General features: G+C 51.3%; 2 protein-coding genes across 7 annotated transcripts in view; both read right to left on the bottom strand.

Moving 5' to 3' along the window:
- Nucleotides 1–20,823, bottom strand: part of ASCC2 (activating signal cointegrator 1 complex subunit 2) — a 402,689-nt gene that overhangs the window by 1,275 nt on the left and 380,591 nt on the right. For 4 of the 6 annotated variants that reach the window (XM_050806794.1, XM_050806795.1, XM_050806797.1 and 1 more), the window contains 11 exons: nt 19,596–19,670; nt 18,275–18,382; nt 17,964–18,032; nt 17,694–17,768; nt 15,794–15,974; nt 12,863–13,077; nt 11,841–11,960; nt 3,686–3,785; nt 3,469–3,599; nt 2,516–2,615; nt 573–652 (listed from right to left, as the gene is read on the bottom strand). In XM_050806794.1, the coding sequence (XP_050662751.1) occupies nt 573–652; nt 2,516–2,615; nt 3,469–3,599; nt 3,686–3,785; nt 11,841–11,960; nt 12,863–13,077; nt 15,794–15,974; nt 17,694–17,768; nt 17,964–18,032; nt 18,275–18,382; nt 19,596–19,670 (1,254 nt within the window). The remainder of the gene's footprint in view (nt 1–572; nt 653–2,515; nt 2,616–3,468; nt 3,600–3,685; nt 3,786–11,840; nt 11,961–12,862; nt 13,078–15,793; nt 15,975–17,693; nt 17,769–17,963; nt 18,033–18,274; nt 18,383–19,595; nt 19,671–20,823) is intronic. The other 2 variants (XM_050806798.1, XM_050806796.1) reach the window with 1 other exon arrangement.
- ZMAT5 (zinc finger matrin-type 5) overlaps nt 1–20,823 on the bottom strand; it is a 357,894-nt gene that overhangs the window by 66,423 nt on the left and 270,648 nt on the right. The gene's annotated exons all lie outside the window — the stretch shown is intronic.

The raw sequence follows: 20,823 nt of genomic DNA, 5'->3' as shown, positions 1-20,823 counted from the left end.
TCACTGGGAAGATGCGGGGCCTGGATGAGGAGTCTCTGGGTACTGATCTCAGTTCCCCTCAAAGATCCCTCTCCTGACCATGCCTGCTTTCCTTTCTGCCCTCATATGACAAACTCTTCTGAGCCCTTTTCACCCTTAGGGGCCCAGCTCAAGTGCTCCTCACTTCCATACCTCTATCAGCCGGAAAGGATGTGTGTCTGTCTGAGCTCTCTCACATTTACACTCTGCCTGACATCAGCTAGCCCTGGATGCATTGGGTGATAAATCCCCTCCTGTGTTCACCAAATAATGGTTATGAGTGGGGACCCTGGAGCTGAGCCATCTGGGCTCCATCTTTGCTCCGTCACGTACTAGCTGTGTGACCTCTGGCTGGTTACCTAACGTCTCTGGGCCTGAGTTTTTTCATCTGTCAAATGAGGATAGTGATAATGGTAGCTACTTCACAGGGTTGTCGTGAGAACTAAATACACATGGAGCACTTAGGGTGTACGTGTGGGTTTCCTGGGTGGCTGGTTGGGCCCTCCCCAGATGCTGGGAGGGGTCCCCCTAGAAGCAGCCCCTTGAATGCTCACCCCTTCTTGGCGAGAAAGGCCATGCGCCTGGCTTCTGCTTTCTCTCTCAGCACTGCAGGGTCCTGCACGAAATGGTCAGGCTGTGGAAGGGAGACGAGACCAAATCTGGAGTCAGGAGCTGCCGCATTTTCCTAAGCGGCAGTGAGGCCCTGCTCAAGTGAATCTTGTCGATGCCTCCATGTCATGTGTGGGGGGAAGCTGCAGCCTGGCAGAGCAATGCCCAGGAATGGAGCGGGATTACTGTGGTCTGAGGTTTCCATTAGGAGCCCCCTGCCCCACCTCTTCCCTGAGCAGGTGGCAGCTGAAGGGACTGAGGCTTCCTGGACAGGCTGGTAGAGTGGATAGACCATAGTTATGGCAAAACAATGACAAATGGGAGTGTCGGGGAGGCCAGGATGGCCACTATGAGAGGCCATGAAGGGCCCTGAAGGCTGTGGGAGCCACCCCTGGGAGCTGAGTAGTCCTGGGAGCTGCAGGCCTAGGCCTCACTCTGGCACCACCAGCAGCATGTGTGAGAGTGCCCACTCTCAAGGACAGCCTTCTGTGCCCATAGTGCAAGGAAAAACCGGGACCTAGGAACCACAGACAGGCTTTGGTGGCCAGTAGCTTTAAAAAGGAAAAAAAAAAAAAGGCCAGGCACTGTAGTTTACATCTGTAATCCCAGCACTTTGGGAGGTCTAGGTGGGAAGATCACTTGAGTCCAGGAGTTTGAGACCAGCCTGGGCAACACTGGGAGATCATCTCTACAAAAACATATAAAAACTAGCCAGGCGTGGTAGTGTGAGCCCATAATCCCAGCTACTTGGGAAGCTGAGGTGGGAGGATTGCTTGGGCCTGGAAGTTTGAGGCTGTAATGAGCCATGACTATACCACTGCACCCCACCCTGGGTGACAAAGCAAGACTCTGTCTCTACAAACAAGAAGGCCGGGCATGGTGGCTCACGCCTGTAATCCCAGCACTTTTGGAGGCCGAGGCGGGTGGATCACCTGAGGTCAGGAGTTGGAGACCAGCTTGGCCAACATGGTGAAATCCCATCTCTATTGAAAATACAAAAAATTAGCCAGGTGTGGTGGCGAGCTCCTGTAATCCCAGCTCCTTGGGAACCTGAAGCAGGAGAATCACTTGAATCTGGGAGGCGGAGGTTGCAGTGAGCCAAGATCGCGCCATTGCACTCCTGCCTGGAGGACAGAAGTGGGACTCCATCTCCAAAACAACAACAAAACACACACACACAAAACTGGTAGGTTTTACATAAAAATCTGGGCTGACCCCTTGCCTGAGAAGCAGAGAGATCTGTGGAAACCCTGAGTCTGCTTCCACCGAGGAGCCCCTGAGGCAGGGCATGTGCTTCCCGCTGCTCAGCGCAGTCCCCACCAGGCCCCGCTACTCATTGCCGTTGGTGACCCGGCCCCAGAAACATCTGAATTTGTCACCCTGGTGTGGGGCATGATCCCAGATTGCTGCCCCGTCACCTGAGTAGTACCGCTTTTATCTATTCTATATGTTGAGGTTCCAGTTAAGATTTCATTCAAATAAAAAGTTTAGCTGCTAAAAAGTAGAATTTTCTAACCTACTGATCCAGATGACCTCCCAGGGCCCTTGGGCTCTAACTCCTCTCTGATTTTAAGAATTGCCATCCTGGGCAGGGTGCTGGTAACTGCCCTTCTCCTGACCTCCAGGTTCCTGGGCCTAATAATGAAGCTGGCAGCTCAGAGGCCCTGCCTTTAATCTGTCCCCTGGGTCCTCACTAGTGGGCAGCAGAAGTGAGTTCTAAGCCAGCAGCTCTCCAAGCAGACAACCTGGGCTCAACGTGACTCCTCCTGTCCCTGCCAGTGACGCTGGGGCTGCCTCACGGCCAGATGTAGGGAGGGGTGAGGGGCACTTCTGATTCACCCTTCAGAACTGCACTTTCCCCTTCATCTGCCACCTGCCAGGGAGGTACCTTGGGAGCCTCGTCAGCCTCCTCTTCCTCATCGTCGTCATCCTCCTCCTGCCCTTCTCTAGGCACTTTGGTTCTCAGCACCTGAGGGATGGTGAATGGCCTGAGGGTGTGGAGAGAAATGAGATCAAAGACAAGGTTCAACCAGGAGCAAGAGCCACAAGGAGGAGGGAACCTGGCTGGGTGAGGGGGGGCCGCCAGGAGGGCTCAGGAGGCTGAGAAAAACCAAAGGGGTTTCAAGCCAGCTTTGCTCCAGCCCCTGGATTCTCTGAGGTTAACAGAATTTGAGGTGGGGGTTCAGGGGGAGGCTGAGATGGGGCCGGGAGGGTCTCCAGTTCTCTCTCTAGTCAGGACAGCTCTGCTTTGTATTGGGGAAATCGCTGTAACATTCCACCTGAAAACGTTTTATTCAATTAAGAAGAAAAACGGACTGCACACGGTGGCTCACGCCTGTAATGCCCACACTTTGGGAGGTTGAGGTGGAAGGACTGCTTGAGCCCAGGAAGTGAGACTAGTCTGGGCAACATAGTGAGAACCCCACCTCTGCAAAAAAGAGAAGAGCTAGCAGGGTGTGGAGGTGTGTGGCGGGGTGTGGTGGGGTGTGGCAGTGCGCACCACACCTGTAGTCCCAGCTACTCAGGAGGCTGAGGTGGGACGATCACTTGTAGTCCAGGAGACCAAGGCTGCAGTCAGCCATGATTCCATCACTGCACTCCAGCCTGGGCGACAGAGAGAAACTCTGTCTCACAAAAGAAAAATGCAAAGCTACTGCATGACACCGAATAAATGTTGCCCCATTTAGGGTGGGCTGGGGGGTGGAGGAGCACTGGATTAGGAGTCAGGAGGACTGGGTTTGGGCCCTGGATCTGCCACATCTGTGTAAACAAGTGGGTGAGGGAGACCCACGGGCCTGCGAGCTGCTCTGCCCTGGAATGCCACCCCCTCTATGGCCTCACCTGCGGCTGATGAGCTCGTCGTCTGAGTCTGCATCATTGGCGCCCACCTGGTTGCCGTCGTATGTGTCATCGTACTCATCCTCGTAGTAGACACTGTGGTAGGGCAGGCTCTCGCCTGGCTGCAGTGGCACCTGCAATGACATAAGCATGGGTTTGGGGGGCTCAGGGGCTGGCCCGGTCTCCCCGGCCCCGCAGAGACCTGGCCTTGGTAGCCTACCTCCTCCACCACCACGCTGTACTGCTCGTAGCGCTGCCGCTGTGCCGCCACTGCACGCTTGTCGTTCAGCAAACTCCGCGTGTTTTCCTCCTTCCCGGTGCTGAGAAGGAACAGCAGAAAGAGAGGAAGGAAAACCATCAGGCTTGGAAGGTCACAGGGTACGGAGGGTCCATAGACCACAGGCTTAACTGCTCCAGCCCTCAGACTGTCACAGAGACAAATGAAATCAAGCCTTGGTGAGGGCGTGGGAAGGTGGGACTCTCACTGCTGCTGGTGCCCATAAGGATGGCTCCAGTCACTTTAGAGGGCATCCCAAGAGCCATTGTTTTTTCTTTGTTTTTTGTTTTTTTGAGAGGAAGTGTTGCTCTGTTGCCTAGGCTGAAGTGCAGTGGCACAATCTCGGCTCACTGCAACCTCCGCCTCCCAGGTTCAAGCAATTCTTCTGTCTCAGCCTCCCGTATAGCTGGAACTACACACCCAGTTAATTTTTGCATTTTTATTAGAGATGGGGTTTCACCATGTTGGCCTGGTTGGCCTCAAACTCCTGACCGCAAGTGATCCCCCCACCTCAGCCTCCCAAAGTGCTGGGATTACAGGTGTGAGCCACTGTGCCAGGCCAAGAGCCACTGTTCAAAGGTAAAATGGGGCCAGATGCAGTGGCTCACTCCTGTAATCCCAACACTTTGGGAGGCCGAGGCGGGTGGATCACGAGGTCAGAAGTTCAAGACCAGCCTGGCCAAGACAGTGAAACCCTGTCTCTACTAAAAATACAAAAATTAGCGGGGCATAGTGGTGGGCGCCTGTAATCCCAGCTACACAGGAGGCTGAGGCAGGAGAATCGCTTGAATCTGCGAGGCAGTGGTTGCAGTGAGCCAAGATCATGCCACTGCACTCCAGCCTGGGCGACAGAGCGAGACTCCGTCTCAAAAAAATAAATAAATAAAAAAGGTAAAATGTGCTCACCTTTCAACCAGGATATTCCCTGTCAAGGCATGGACCCTAAAGAAACACTGACTGTGTGTACAGAGGTGTGATTAGGGATTTTCTTTTCAGCATTGTTTGCAACAGTGAAAAATGGAAAGCAACTAATGTCCATCATGAGTGAAAGAGCCAAATGAACTGTGCCACATCTAAATTACAGATCGCTGTGTGGCAGTTAAGAAAGACATTGATCTATTTGTACTAACTCGGAAAGAATTCTCACTTATTCCCAAGGAAAAAAAGCAAGCTACAGAAAAATGCATACAGTATGATCCCAAAAGCAAACCACACTAACTCTGTTTCTATGGCCACACACCTATGCATGTCAATGCAGAGAGAAGGCTAGTAAGCCCCTCACCAAATGACAGTGGTTACTGCTTGGAAGCACTTGGAGTTGTTTAAATCTTTTTTTTTTTGTTACAGGCTACAGTGCAATGATATGATCTTGGCTCATTGCAACTTCCGCCTCCTGAGCTCAAGCGATTCTCGTGCCTCAAGCTCCTGAGTAGTTGGGAGTACAGGCGCGTGCCACCATGCCTGGCTAATTTTTGTATTTTTTTATAGAGATGGAATATCTGCCATGTTGGCCAGGTTGGTCTGGAACTCCTGGCCTCAAGTGATCCGCTTGCCTCAACCTCCCAAAGTGCTAGGATTACAGGAATGAGCCACCGCGCCCGGCCTAATTTTTAAATTTTTTTGTAGAGACAGGGTCTCACTATATTGCTCAGGCTGGGCTTGAACTCCTGGGCTCAAGTGATCCTCTGCTTCAGCCTTCCAAAGTGCTAGGATTACAGGTGTGAGCTACTGTGCCCAGACTGGATCACTTAAACAAAAATTTTTTTCATTTTAAAATTTTTACTTGTTTATTGTTTTTTCAAAAATGACCTTTCCTTGCCAACAAACAAAAATTTAAGCAGCAGCAAGGCCACATGTGGCTTTCTGACTGAGCTCAAGGGAGCCCTAGGGACCTTTGGGATGTAAGAAAAGGTGGGAGGCTCAGTCCTCTTCCTATCACCCCCACCTCACCACAGCAGCCTTCTGTCTCTTCCACAGCTCAAGTTTCCATGTAAAATTTCACTGGAAGAAAATGTTTGGAAGCCCAACTCCGGTCATGTTACACGTGAGGAAACCTGGGGCCGGACGCGGTGGCTCATGCCTATAATCCCAGCACTTTGGGAGGCCGAGGTGGGCGGATCGCGAGGTCAGGAGATCAAGACCATCCTGGCGAACTCAGTGAAACCCCGTCTCTACTAAAAAATACAAAAAATTAGCTGGGCGTGGTGGTGGACACCTGTGGTCCCAGCTACTCGGGAGGCTGAGGCAGGAGAATGGTGGCACCCAGTGAACCCAGGAGGCGGAGCTTGCAGTGAGCCGAGATTGTGCCACTGCACTCCAGCCTGGGAGACAGAGCTAGACTCCGTCTCAGAACAAAACAAAACAAACAAAAAGGTGAGGAAACTCAGGTGCACTGGGTTGGGGAAGGGACATGTTTGGGTCACAAGTGAGCTGAGCTCGGCAGAGACTGAGGCTTCTTAACTTGTGGCTTTGCAAACCTGTGAAAAAACCTGGCTTGTCAGAAACATACCCAGGCCTGTGGAATGTAGCTTCTAGCCCTGCAGGGGAAAATCAATATGAGATGCCAGGCAAGAAAATCCAGCTTAGCTGTGAAATCGGGTCTCTGGAATGTATCAAGGGTAAGATAATAAAAAAAAAAGAAAAGACACAAAGCCAAACACAGCTTCCATAAAAATCTTCTATTAACTGGCTTTTGGTGCAGGGAAAGGCAGGCGTCTGAGTCCGTCTCAGTCTGTCGGGCTGTCTGCCTGGCAGCCAGGGCAGGTCAGGACTGCAGCCTTCAGCGTGGTGGACAACGGTTTGCCTCCCTTCACGTCTTTTTTTTTTTTTTCTGAGACAGAGTCTCACTCTGTTGCCAAGGCTGGAGTGCAGTGGCGTGATCTCAGCTCACTGCAACCTCTGCCAACCAGGTTCAAGCAATTCTCCTGCCTTAGCCTCCCGAGTAGCTGGGACTACAGGTGTGTGCCACCAAGCTCGGCTAATATTTTGTGGTTTTTTTTTTCAGTAGTCTTTATTAAGGACCTGCTCTGTGCCAGGCAAGGTATGAGGCTGAGTTGGGGAGAGATTCAGAAATGAAGAAAATATAGCTCTGCCCTCATGAACTCAGTGTAGTGGGGATGACAGACCAATCAACACAAAATGTGCTGAACAGAGGCCCTGGAAACAAAAGGAATGAACTTGGTTCAGGAGGACTGCCGGGGCATCTGTAGGAAGGGGTAATGGAGGTTCCACGGTAGGAGGCTACTTGACTGGACCAGGAGCCCCAGGGTATGGCAGGAGGGATGGTGCACTTGATTTAGACCAGGGAGAAATCTCAGTTCAAAGAAATCTTTCACATCCACCAGGGAAGGGGCCTGTGACTGTGACCTTGGCCCTGTACCTGGCTTTCTTCGCTAAGTTGAAAAAGAGGTAGAGAGGAAGAAAAAGGAGCCCAGGCTTGTTCAGGCGGTAGGTGCCACTGGTAGGAGCACATCCATGCATTTGACACATATTTCCTAAGGGCCTAATAGCTTCCAGGACCTGCGCTGGGCCATGAGACTGAGGAAGAATGAGAGGCGTCACCATCCTTTCTGCTACACCTTCGGCTTCTGGTCCATCCTGTCCCTGGTTCTGTGCAGTGGGGCAGTTCTTCCATGCTATGTGGCCTCTGGTTATGTGGCTTCCCGGCAGGGCCAGGCAGAGAAGCATGGCAAGCTCCACCCACCCAGCTGTGCCCTGGAAGAAGACACACGTAGGGACAGTGAAACCCAGGCACCCGGGCAGCCTGTCCAGGGAGGTGTAACCTTGGCCCCAGACATCATTTGGAGCCAGGAAGGAAAAAGAAAAATCAGGATCAAAGTCAGCTGGGAGAAGATGCATTAGAGGCCAGAACTTCAGTCAAGCCTGGAAACACAGGCAATGGTGGCTGCAGAGACCCGCTGGAGCAGGTAGCTTCCTCAGCCTCCAAGTTGGAAGCAAGCCCAGGGAACATGCGGGTTCCCCTGAAACCTCACCACCTTTCCCTTCCTCATCTACTCAAGCCTGTCCTTCAAGGCCCAATTCAAACTGGTCCTTAGCAGGGTGACCCCTGCCTTTGAACTTCTAAAGAGCCTGCAGAAGCAACAGACTCCTTTTCCAGGTGAAGAATCAGGGGATCCAGAGAGGCAGAGCAACCCTCTTTTTTTTTTTTTTTTTTTTTTTTTTTTTTTTTTTTTTTTTTTTTTTGAGGCGGAGTCTCGCTCTGTCGCCCAGGCTGGAGTGCAGTGGCGCAATCTCGGCTCACTGCAAGCTCCGCCTCCCGGGTTCCCGCCATTCTCCTGCCTCAGCCTCCCGAGTAGCTGGGACTACAGGCGCCGCCAGCGCCCGGCTAATTTTTTTGTATTTTTAGTGGAGACGGGGTTTCATTGTGTTAGCCAGGATGGTCTCGATCTCCTGACCTCGTGATCCGCCCGTCTCGGCCTCCCAAAGTGCTGGGATTACAGGCTTGAGCCACCGCGCCCCGGCCCAGAGCAACCCTCTTAAGGTCACACAGCTACTAAGAGCAGAGCCAGGGCCAGGCATAGGTCTCCTGCTTCAGGTCTGCTTTGCCACTTCCTGGGCTGTGTGACCACAGGCAAGTCCCTCATCCTCGCTAAGTCTCAGTTCCTTCTCTCGGCGCCCACTTCCCAGGGCTGATGTGAGAAAGAAATAAGATGACATGTAGAAGTAGATCCAGCACCTTCTGGGCTCAACAAAGTTAATCCTGTTTCTTTTACTACAGGACTTTTCAGAGCCTTAATGTGTTCTGTGACTCCCCAAAAGGCAGACCAAGGGCACAGACATTTAAAAAAAATTTAAATTATTTTTTGAGACGGGGTTTCACTCTTGTTGCCCAAGCTGGAGTGCAATGGCCCGATCTCGGCTCACCACAACCTCCGCCTCCCAGGTTCAAGCGATTCTCCTGCCTCAGCCTCCCAAGTAGCTGGGATTACAGACACCTGCCACCACACCCGGCTCATTTTTTGTATTTTTAGTAGAGATGGGGTTTCACCATGTTGGCCAGGCTGGTTTTGAACTCCTGACCTCAGCTGATTCCCCCATCTCGGCCTCCCAAAGTGCAGGGATTACAGGCATGAGTCACCATGCTCGGCCGGCACATTTTTAGAACACATATTATCTTCCAGGGCACCATGGAATTGTCCAAAGGCATTAGGGGACCCTGCCTCTTGCCCACTGACTCCTTCACTGGCTATGATATACCTGTAGCACATGTATTGATGTCTGCACAATAGCCATGCTGCACCTCACCTATTCTCCAAACAGACCCTACATTTTCTTTAGGTCTTTCTACCTTTCCATTGGACCCTGGAGCTACAGGCCTGGACTCTGTGACTTAGTTTTCCTGATGAGATATGAGGGGTATTGGAGACTTCTGGGAAAGGTACCCTAGTCTCTAGGAGAGACACAGGAAGACCTGGTCTGGACTATCTCCTGGCACTGTCATGTCTGGAAGCCATAGTAGAAACAGCTCCTGCTGCAGCCCCCACTGCAGCCTCAAAGGAAGTAGCCTGACCACGAAGTGAGGCCCCAAGAGACAGAAAAGATACATTCTGGATGATAGCTCAACCAAGCCTAGACTGCCCTACCTTACACTGCCTTGTCATGCAAGGGAACAGATTTCCTTACTACTTAGGCCACTCAGTTCAACAACAGCCTATCTGATTCAACAACAAACACATTTTAACTCCAGTACCATCTGCAGTGTCCTACCTAATTTCTCATGTGATTAGGACATGTGTCCTTGCTGAAGTTCCTGTGTACCCCAACCCAGCACCTCCCACTCTGTCCTTACTTGTTTAATGGTCTTCCTCATGATCGTTTGGAGGCAAGGCCTGGGTATCCAGCTCACCCTGTTTCCCTGGTGTCTAGCATAGGATCTGGTGCTAGTAAATCGCTTAATAAATATTTGCTGAATGAATAAATAATGAACACATGAATGGAGGCTTTGCCTCTTTGCAATCTGCAGCCCCTGGGCTACCCAGCACAATGAGTCTCTCTGCATGGCAGCCCAGAGGGCCCCAGGAGCAAGGGCACAGCGCTCCAGAAACCTGGCCACCTCAATGCCAGCCACTCTGCTGACCCTGACAGCTGGGACCAGCCCCTTGGCAAATGCTCATAGGTGACTTACGACCTACGTGGGGTGAGATGAGACCTTACAATACCATGGGCCCTGGGCAAAACCACAGATCAAGGTGAAAGGCCATGTCCAGAGATGGCTAACTTCCGTGGGGAACTTACCAATCAGGCTCCCTGGATTGGAGCAGGGGGCCAGCCTTCTACCAGCCCGGAGGACCCCTTGTCTGCTCCTTGCCCACCGCTAGAGCTACAGAGGGTCATGCTGGCCTGGAAAGCGGCCACTGGTCCAGGATAACATCTTTGGCCTGGGATCTGGGGATGTCGCAATGATGCAGGATAACACCTCTAGTCTGGGATCTGGGGGTGTTGCAATGTGTATGACTAAGCAGTTTGCAAGTGCTTCCTGTCCAGCCAGCCAGATGGCTTTGTAGTTGCCCTGCGTCGGTTCCCCAAGCCCTCAGCCAGCCAAGCTTTTAACAGTGAACGGCCCTAGGGAGGGGTAACAACACAGGGCCCTAACTGAAGCAGCACCTGACATTTCCACCACTGGGGCTCCTACCACAAGAATGAGGCTGACTGGTCTCCTCCCTCTCTGAACCTCACAATCCCCATCCACGTGATGGTGAAAGAGCAACCTGTACTTGTCCAGAGGTCCCCTGATTTCTAGCTTCCATGCAGAACTCGGGGGGACTAGAATACATCTTATTTTGCAGTTTTCCACTTGGATGTTGTACTCTTTACCAATACATCCGACTCTCTGTCCCTCTGATGGGTCATCATTCCAAAGCTGAACTTTTTTTTTTTTTTTTCTTGAGACACGTTCTTACTGTGTCACCCAGGCTGGAGTACAGTGGCATGATAACAGCTCACTGCAGCCTTGACCTGGGCTTAAGTGATCTTACCGCCTCAGCCTCCAGAATAGCTGGAACTATAGGCGTGTGCCAGCACACACGGCTAATTTTTGTATTTCTTGTAGATATGGGGCTTCACCATGTTGCCCAGGCTGTTCTTGAACTCCTGGGCTCAAGTGATCCACCTGCCTTGGCCTCCCAAAGTGCTGGGACTATAGGCATGAGCTGCCGCACCCGGCCCTGCTCTTTTCAAAACATAAAACATGCCGGCCTTGTCGGTTCATGGGACCCTTTGCTGTACTCACTATGGCCTCGGGACCACTGTCCCTGTTGCTCACTCTGCTTGGGAACCTCTCCTTCCCTCCTTTGCAGAACTGACCCCTCCTCACCCTTTAGCTCTCGGTGCCATGTCATGTTCTCAGAGGAGCCTTCCTGCCTGGGGTGAAGCCCTACCAAAGGCTCAGAATTCTGTGCACCTCCAGCTTGTAGTATTTGTTATATCTGTGATTTGGTGTTGCTTGTTTGATGAGTTGATTAATGCAAACTCCACGTGGGCAGGGGCCGTGTCTGTTTCACTCCCCACTATATCCTCAGAACCTAATTAATCCAGAGCCTAGAATGCTGTAAGTATTAGACAAATATTTGTTGAATAAATGAATAAATCATGAACGGACTTTTCAATGCCAAAAAAGTAGGAAGGACATAAACTAAAAATAAATAGAAAGGCCTTAAAGTGGAATATGTTCACCTTCTGAAAAGCTCACTCAAAGTCCTTAATTTTCTCATTTTGTCACAGCCTGGGGAAAATCAGGTCAAAGAGTGGTTTCTGGGAAGCACTGTCCACCAGTGATTTGATGGTTAACACATTAAAGATGTAAGAAGAAGGGAAGCGGGGATAGTTTTGGCCCTTCTGGCCTTTTGCTATCAACAAGGGGGATTCACTAACAGCCTCCCTGCACAGAGTCAGAACCTGAAGACCGATCATTAGAGAACCTGCTTCTAACTACTGGGGGTGCACACGTCTAGGGTTGTGAAGGGATCCCTGTGCTGATACTCCATGTCCAGTTCTGCGAAGATGGAGCCCTTGGTTTCCCTGTGTCCTCTCTGCACTTCCAGAGTTGGGGTATCGGAACCGCATGGCCCACTGCACTCACCTCTTGCCCTTGTGCACCCGGCTCAGGTCTACTGAGTCCCTGCTGAACACATCAAACTCGTCATTCTGGAAGACGTTGTGGCGAGACGTCAGCAGGGGTGTAGGGTCTGGTTTCATTTCTCTGGGTGGGGGACACAGAGATCAATTTAAGGGGGCCCTGTCAGCTGAAGCAACGTGCACCCCACGCCTCCCTGCTGTGTTAAATCCATCGGATTTTTCAGTCCCCTTCAACAGATACTCCTAGGACACAATCTCAAACCTTGAAGAGGGAGATAAGCCTCCGCCTGACCTGGCCCCTGCCTGGGTATGCAGCCACACCTCGAACAAAGCTCCCCCTCCATACCCTGCATGCCATTCACACAGGGTTTCCTTCTGTTTCTTAAAAGCGCTATCCCTCATTTAATGCTTGTAATAGTCCCATGAGATCAATAGTCACAGATCACTCAACGTCATTGTGCCTCAGTGCCCTCATCTGTAAAATGTGGCACAAGGAGGCTGAGGAACTTGTCCAAAGGCACAAAGCTAACTTCACTCATTCATTTGGTAAACATCACTTGCTTATGGAAGACACACCCTTTCGGGCACTGGTTCCTGCTGTCCCATGGGGCCTTCAGGGCAGCAGTGGGCCAAAGAAATGGTAGATGTGATGAAAGTGAGAAGCTGTGGCCATCCTCTCTCACAAATCTAGTGGGAACGTGGTAATGACAGGGGCAGGTCAGGAATGTAGGGGATCAGAAGGGCTCAACAACTCTGTGTCACATCCCTAAAGACACATCCATGGCTCTAATCAACCTTCCCACAAAGTGTGGCAGGGATGTGTATACTCTGCCCTGCCTGGGGCAAGTGAAAAACTCCTGTGGGGCCTAAGGTTTTTATGTTTCCCCAAAGAGGGCTTTAGTTTAAATGGCTGGGAAGAGAGAACAAGCTGAGTCCTGGGCCACAAATGAGGGAAGGAAGAGAGGAAGGGGCCCCATCCTGAGGCAGCCTGGGCAGCGGGAGCCTCCTCCCACCTGTCTCTCCCACCTGTCTAGGTTGCGGTCCAGCTGGCTGAGGGTGGGGGCCAGCCGCTCCTCCAGGATATTGTTGATCACCTGCTCTGGGTCGTAGTGGTAGTACTCCAGGCAGGCCAGGATGAAGCCCTCACCAAGGTCTGGCAGCAGGTCCTTCACTTGGGAGATGAGTGAGTCCAGCTCCACCCCACACACAGCAGGGCCCACAGCCGCGGCTGCTCCCATGCACTGTAGTGAGAGCCAGAGCCAAGAAGGGGAAGGCTAAGTGGGCCGGTGATAGGGCCACAGGCCCCAAACAGCACTGGACTAGGCATGAGGGATCTGGTTCAAGTCCTGGAACTGCCCCTCCTGCCTGTGAGAACTTCGCCAAGTGACTCAAGTCTCTCTGAGCCTCCATTTCTTTCTCTGTGAAAAAGGGGGCTCGTGATTGTTACGATTATTGCATGCCTGTATCAAAATATCTCATGTAACCTATAAATATATACACCTACTACATATCCAGGAAAATAAACAAAAAATAAAAAAAATTTAAGGCCAGGTACAGTCGCTCATACCTGTAATCCCAGCACTTTGGGAGGCTGAGGCAAGAGAATTATTTGAGCTCAGGAGCTAGATCAGCCTGAGCAATAGAGCAAGACCCTATCAGTTCAAAAAATTTTAAAAAGTAGCCAGGTGGCTGGGCGTAGTGGCTCATGCCTGTAATCCTAGCACTTTGGGAGGCCGAGACAGGTAGATTGCCTGAGTTCAGGAGTTCAAGACCAGCCTGGGTAACACAGTGAAACCCTGTCTCTACTAAAAAAATTAGCCAGGCATGGCGGCATGTGCCTTTGGTCCCAGCTACTTAGGAGGCTGAGGTGGGAGGATCACTTGATCCCAGGAGGTCAAGGCTGCAGTAAGCTTGATCAAGCCACTGCACTCCAGCCTGGGTGACAGAGCAAGAACCTGTCTCAAAAAATAAAAAATAAAATAAATTAGGCCGGGCGTGGTGCTCATGTCTATAATCCCAGCACTTTAGGAAGCTGAGCCAGGCGGATCATCTGAGGTCAGGAGTTTGAGACCAGCCTGTCCAACATGGTGAAACCCCATCTCTACTAAAAAAATACAAAAAATTAGCTGGGTGTGGTGGTGGGTGTCTATAATCCCAGTTACTCAGGAGGCTGAGGCAGGAGAATTGCTTGATCCCAGGAGGCGGAGGTTACAGTGAGCAGAGATCGCACTATTGCACTCCAGCCTGGGCAACAAGAGTAAAACTCAATCTCAAAACAAAACAAAACAAAACAAAAACAAATCAACCAAATAAATAAATTAAATTAAAATTTTGAAGGGACAGTATGACTTACCAGCTGGGCTACTGGCTGTGTGACTTTGGGCAGGGTGCTTCCCCTCTCTGAACCTCAGTTTCCTCCTCATAAAATGGGCCTATACCACCCACCTCATGGGGTTGTTTCAAATAGTTCAAAGATGGCACAAAACCCAGTGAGCATAGTACCTGGCACAGACCAGGCCCTCCATAAACAGCCCTGGTTTCTACCGATTCTTTCTACTAATCCAAGGTCCTTTTCCAACTCTTAACAAGTTGACTGACGTTGGAGGCGAACAGCAACCACCAGAGCTGGACTGTGTGGAGATGCTCCCTTTTAATTATAAAATTATAATTTCCTTTTTTTTTTTTGAGACGGAGTCTCGCTCTGTCACCCAGGCTGGAGTGCAGTGGCACGATCTCAGCTCGCTGCAAGCTCCGCCTCCCGGGTTCACGCCATTCTCCTGCCTCAGCCTCCTGAGTAGCTGGGACTACAGGCGCACACTACCGCAACTGGCTAATTTTTTGTATTTTTAGTAGAGACAGGGTTTCACCGTGGTCTCGATCTTCTGACCTCGTGATCCGCCCGCCTCGGCCTCCCAAAGTGCTGGGATTACAGGTGTGAGCCACCGTGCCCGGCCTATAATCTCCTTTTTAAGTAAGGGGCAAGCATTTTATATATTGCTCAATATTACTTAATTGTGTTAGCCTTTTAATTTAAGGACATTTACAGATCACAACAATACAAATCTCCATGAGTCTGCTAAGCAGCGAAATGGGGAAGAGGGTGGGAAAAGGTGAAGGAAGCTATTGTTTTCCAAGGCCCTGCAGGAATCACAGGGCCTGGGGTCTGGGAGGAAGGACAGCGGCATTTGTTAATGGAGCACTGAAGGCCAGCCAGGCTCAGGGTGAGCCTGGGCATGTGATAGCTCTCGGAATCCCAGCACCTCGTGGAGGTGGCCACTGCATGTGTCCCTACCTTACAGATGAGGAACCAAGGTTCAATGTGAGTGACGCGCCTAAGACCATACAGCTGCCACGTGGCAGAACCAGGTCACACCCCTGAGCTGCCTGGTTTGAGTCTGTGTGGTCTTCACCACTCTTATCATGCTGCCTCCCAACATGCAGGGGAGTCCTGGCCTTGGTGGCCAATCAAGACAGCCACAGATTTGGCCAGTCCTGGTAAAGCCTGGAGAGAAGGCACCAGATCCGAGGTTTCTACATTTGTTCAGTGGCATCCTGGAGCCCCACTGAGGGGCTTCCGAGAAGGCCAAACCATGGGACTTGGCACTGTTCCCAGTTGCAACCAAAGGAGCTCCACTTTTATCTGTTGAGAGGAGAGCTCCGGGAGGGGCTCGTGGAAACATTCACAGAAAGTTTCGCCCCTTCATTTTATAGAGGGGAAGCTGAGGTTTCGATAGTTGAAGCAACTTGCTCTCTCCTCACACCCAGTCCAGCATGCCCCTGGCTTGGGACCCTCTAAAGGCAGCACAGAGCTGACCAGTTGCTTGAGGCTGTCTATTCCCAAAAAACCTTTTTCCCTGAGTATAAAAGCAAAGAAGGGAGGTTTCCTGCTGCCCCAGCCTCTCAGATGGGGCCAAGGAGGGACAAGCGCAGAGGGAAAAGTGCCACCCAGACACATACCTCCTCTTCCTCCGAGTTCTCCGGGTGTGATGACGCTTGACTGACTGCCTCTGCCATCACCGTGACCCCATTAGACTCCTCAGTCACCGATGGATCTTTAGCATCTGTGGCTTTCCGTCTGTCCACCCCTTCCCATGCACTCTCGACTGCCTGGAGGATGTAGGCAGTCCGCGTCTCATCCCTGTGAGGACTTGTTAAAGGGTCTGTCTTAGGTTCCTAGCTCTGAAGCAGCACAATTTTTCAGTCCCTCCCCAGCATCTGACCACATGGTTCCTGCCAGGGGCTTTCTGGGCTATACCTAAGCGGGCATCACGGGCACCTGGGCTGCATGGGAAAATGGGCCAGACTACAGCCATGCTGGCTTCACAACCTAGGGCCTGCCACTCAGCAGAAAGCAGCTCTGAGTAAAGACAGGGCCAGGGCTGCCATCAGTGTCCTGGGGCACAGGTTTGGACGAGCCAGCAGCTCTTCTTTTGTACTGACTGCCAGGAGGAGGGCGTGGTAGGGCCACTGCCACTGGGCTTCCTGTCCAACTAGCTGAGGGCATTCTGCAAAGGTTGTGGGCCATCAGGTTTCCCTGAAGCAGGACTGAGCAATCTACTGCAACCACTAGAATGACCCATAGGCTGCCCCTCCCTGTCCTTCCTCCTTGTCAACCACCCCAGGCACTGTGAAGCCAGAAATCTGAGAGTTCCCTTAGACTTCCTCACTCTGCTTCTTGTCCAAACCCTCATCACCCATGCTTGGATGCCAGCAACAGCCTCCTCACTGGCCTGAGCCTCATGGTGGTTCTGGGCCAGTCCATTCTCTTCCCTGTGCCAGACAGAGCTTTTCCAAAGTATAGAACTGCCCATGTCACCTCCTGCTTCACAACCTTCCATGCTCCCCAGCGCTTGCAGGACAGAGCCCAAACTTCTTAGTGATGGTCACCCCAGGGCTGTGCACATTGCTGGCCTTCACCTCACCTGCAACACCCCAATTCCTCCTCCTGGGAGACCCCTCCTTAATGACTGCCCCCTGTACTCTATACATGACGTCTGTGGCTCCAAGGAGCCTGTTTTCTCTGTCCTCTGTCCACTGGGAACATTCTTGTCCTTGTCCTTGCTCCTAGCTTGGTGCTCTCCCACTCTTTCTGCTGTTCTTCTGCTTGGACATCACTTCCATCTGACACCCCCACCTGGAGCTCCGCTGGGTGAGGCGCCTCCTCTGGTTTCCTGCCCTCTGAAATCTTCCCACGTGACGCTCTAACTGCCTGTTTACTTGTCCACCTCCCCTCCGGCTGTGAGGAGGGGCTGAGTACATCTTGGTCATATAGGCCCAGATGTTCAGGAAACACATAGGGAAATTAGGACTGCATCCCCCCTGCCCCAAGCATCAGAGCAGCCATCTTCTCTAGAAAAGGCGAGGCTGGGAGGCTGGGCGTGGAGGCTCATGCCTGTAATCCCAGCACTTTGGGAGGCTGAGGCGGGCAGATCACGAGGTCAGGAGATACAGACCATACTGGCTAACACGGTGAAACCCCGTCTCTACTAAAAAAATACAAAAAAATTAGCCCCCATCTCTACTAAAAAAATACAAAAAAATACAGGCGGGCGCCTGTAGTCCCAGCTACTCGGGAGGCTGAGGCAGAAGAATGGTGTGAACCCTCAGTGAGCCAAGATCGCACTACTGTACTCCAGCCTGGGCGACAGAGCGAGACTCCATCTCAAAAAAAAAAAGAAAGAAAGAAAAAACAGAAAAGGCGAGGCTGGGACCTTGGCAGGCCACCTCGGACAGCTGGCTGACCCGCGCGTGGGTTCTGGGGCTAAACCTCTTTCCACTCCTCTGGGTTCCAGCAGCCTGTCTCACCTCTGACCTAGTCAAGCTGGGCCCTGTCGCAGTGGCTATGGTAGAAGGATACAAGACTGACGAGGCCTGCTGCAGCAAGCTGATGTCTTCGGCCACGGGGAAGAGTGCATCATAGTCCCGGAGGAACCTGCAGGCAGAGGAGAGCAGATGGGATGGACAGGGCTGGGGCCACAGGAACACTGTGCTGCTGCAGGCCACTCCCTGTGTCTACTGCCCGACCTTATTAGAGCTGTGGTGGGCCTATGGCGGGGGCTCTATCATGTAAGGCCTCTTGGGGACTGGTGGGAGGGTCATAGGCCTGGCCCAGCTCAGCCGCACTCACCTCTTCTCCTGCAGCAAGGAGCTGAAGATCTGAAGGAACTCTTCGATGAAGCCCTGAATGTTGTCACAGCTAGAACAGGACACCAGGGAAGATAAGCTCATGCAATGCAAGATGAGCTACAGCTCCTTTATACACCTCCTGCCCCTCTTCAGGGCTGAGGCCCGATGGACGAATGAGGCATTTTTCTCAGTTTCTCATCTCTGTTCAGCCAACCCCAGTGCAGGGGAGGAAGCCAAGACAAAAGAATGGAAATGCTCCTGCAGGGCTTGGGGAGGAGACTCTTCCACCAGGAGGCAATTCCTGAGGGTTACCTGCTTTCTAGGATGGGAAGGAGGCAGATCTGATTCAGGATGATGTGGAAAATCTCTATCAGCTTCTTCCTGGAATGGGAGAGCCTCTGCCACAGGTCACCTAGAAGCCTAGGCCAGAGAGAAAAAAGACACAGGTTTAGGAGACAAAAAGGGCCTGAGGTGTCAGGCGCAATGGTTTACACCTGAAATACCAGCACCTTGGGAAGCTAAGGTGGGAGGATCACTTGAGCCCCAGGAGTTTGAGATCAGCCTAAGTAACTAAGTGAAATCCTGTCTCTACAAAAAACACAAAAAATTAGTCAAGTGTGATGCAGGCCTGTAGTTCCAGCTCCTGGGGAGGCTAAGGCAGGGGGATCGCGTTTGCCTGGGAGGTCAAGGCTGCAGTGAGCCATGATGGCGCCACTGCCTTCCAGCCTGGGTGACAGAGCAAGACTCTGTCTCAAAAAAAAAAAAAAAAGGAAAAGAAAAAGAAAAAAAGGCACGAAGGGAGCTTCTCCCCAGCAGTTGCAGGTGCCTCCCTGGAGCACAGAAGGCCTCACAATTCACTGCTGAGAGCAGCTGGCAAAAGCCACAGGCCCAGAGAAGCCAGCTGCTTCCAGGGCTGCTTCTCAGTTCAAATGGTGGGTCAGGAACCAGCAGGCTGAGTATCAACAATGTGAGTAACAGCTGAGGGAAGGGCTTAAATGCAGGGGCCAGCCATCATGGTATTTTGGGGGATTGGGTTAACAGACATAACTGCCTTGGGACAAGCAGGACTTTGGGTCAAATCTCCTTCATGCTGTTTAGTAACACTTAACTCTAGCTGTTGCGATCTTTCTAGTTAGGTCCTCACACAAGTCTTTACAGACAACACACACACACACATATATATATATTTTAATATGCTAAGAGTTAAAAAAAAAAAAAAAAAAGCAGTTCAAGACTAGCCTGGCCAATGCGTCAAAACCCCATCTCTACAAAAAATATAAAAATTAGCCGGGTGTGGTGGCACACACCTATAAGCCCAGCTACTCGGGGGACTGAGGTGGGAGGACTGATTGACGTCAGGAGGTCAAGGCTACAGTGAGTTGTGACTGTACCACTGCACTCCAGCCTGGGTGACAGAGTGAGACCCTGTCTCAAACAATAACAACAACAACAACAACAAACCAATGCAGAGGTCAGGAAGTGGCTAGACAGGGATGCAGAAGCCCAAAAGCAGCACAGTCCCTGGTCCCACCCACTTGTCTTAGAGATGGGGATGCTAATGCCTAGGGAAGGCAGGGCCCTGCTCGGGGCTTTCTCTCCCACAACAACATTCTTAATTTTGTCCCCGCCTCACTTGCTATCTTCAAGCCTCCTCTTCTTAATTGCAGACTCCATTTCGGGAATTGCTGCTTCGTAGAAGGAAGCTAGTCTGTGCAGGCACACACAGGGAAAATGTTGGATTAGTTCATAAATACCACACTTCGTAAGAACATCAAAGCAAACCCCAGGGAGTGGGAAGGTCCATTTCTTCTTTTTCCATACAATTTTCTCCAGGGACCCCTTGGTTCTTCCCTGAGCTCACCCCAGACTGACCCCCTGGGGCTGGTCCCAGGAATAGCTTCATAAGAAGTGACCTATAGCCATGTCCCTCATTCAGATGGGCAACTAAGGCCCAGATAGGCTCATACTAACAGAGGAATCAGAGGACCACTCAGGACCCACTGAAGTTTGAGAAGCAGATCAAAGATTACTTGCTTGTAATTTTCTTGCTCAAACACTGTCAGTTAGCCAGGCACAGTGGCTCAGGCCTGTAATCCCAGCACTTTGTGCGGCTGAGGCAGGAGGATTGCTTGAGCCAGGAGCTCAAGATCAGCCTGGGAAACAGGCTGGTGAAACTCCATCTCTATAAAAAATACAAAAATTAGCCAGGCATGGTGGTGCACACCTGTAGCCCCAGCTACTTGGGAGGCTGAGGCAGTAGGCCGGTAGGTTACGGCTACAGTGAGCCATGATCACACCACTGCATTCCAGCCTGGGTGACAGAGAGAGACCCTGTCACAAAAAAAAAAAAAAAAAAAAAAATTGTTCTGGCTGGGTGCGGTGGCTCACACCTGTAATCCTAGCACTTTGGGAGACCAAGTTGGGTGGATAACTTGAGGACAGGAGTTTGAGAACAGCCTGGCCAACATGGTGAAACCCGGTCTCTACTAAAAATACAAAAATTAGCCGGGAGTGGTGATACATGCCTGTAATCCCAGCTACTCAGGAGGCTGAAGCAGGAGAATTGCTTGAACCCGGGAGGTGGAGGTTGCAGTGAGCCAAGATCGCACTACTGAACTCTAGCCTGGGCAACAGAGTGAGACTCTATCTCAAAAAAAAAAAAATTGTTTTAATATGAAAATCTCAACACAGTATTTGTATTTGGTCAAAATAGGCTAAATGTTCTCAGGATTTTTTCCAATCCCACTGGAAATGAGAAAAAATATATTAAAATAAAAAGTAATAATTAAAAAATTTAAGAAAAAAGTAAATGTATCATATTTTCTACATTAGCTTATGAGTTAAGCCAGTTAGCACTGTTT

Source organism: Macaca thibetana, chromosome 10 (assembly GCF_024542745.1).
Source record: "Macaca thibetana thibetana isolate TM-01 chromosome 10, ASM2454274v1, whole genome shotgun sequence".
Taxonomy (NCBI): domain Eukaryota; kingdom Metazoa; phylum Chordata; class Mammalia; order Primates; family Cercopithecidae; genus Macaca; species Macaca thibetana.
This window is presented reverse-complemented; position numbering and strand designations above follow the sequence as displayed.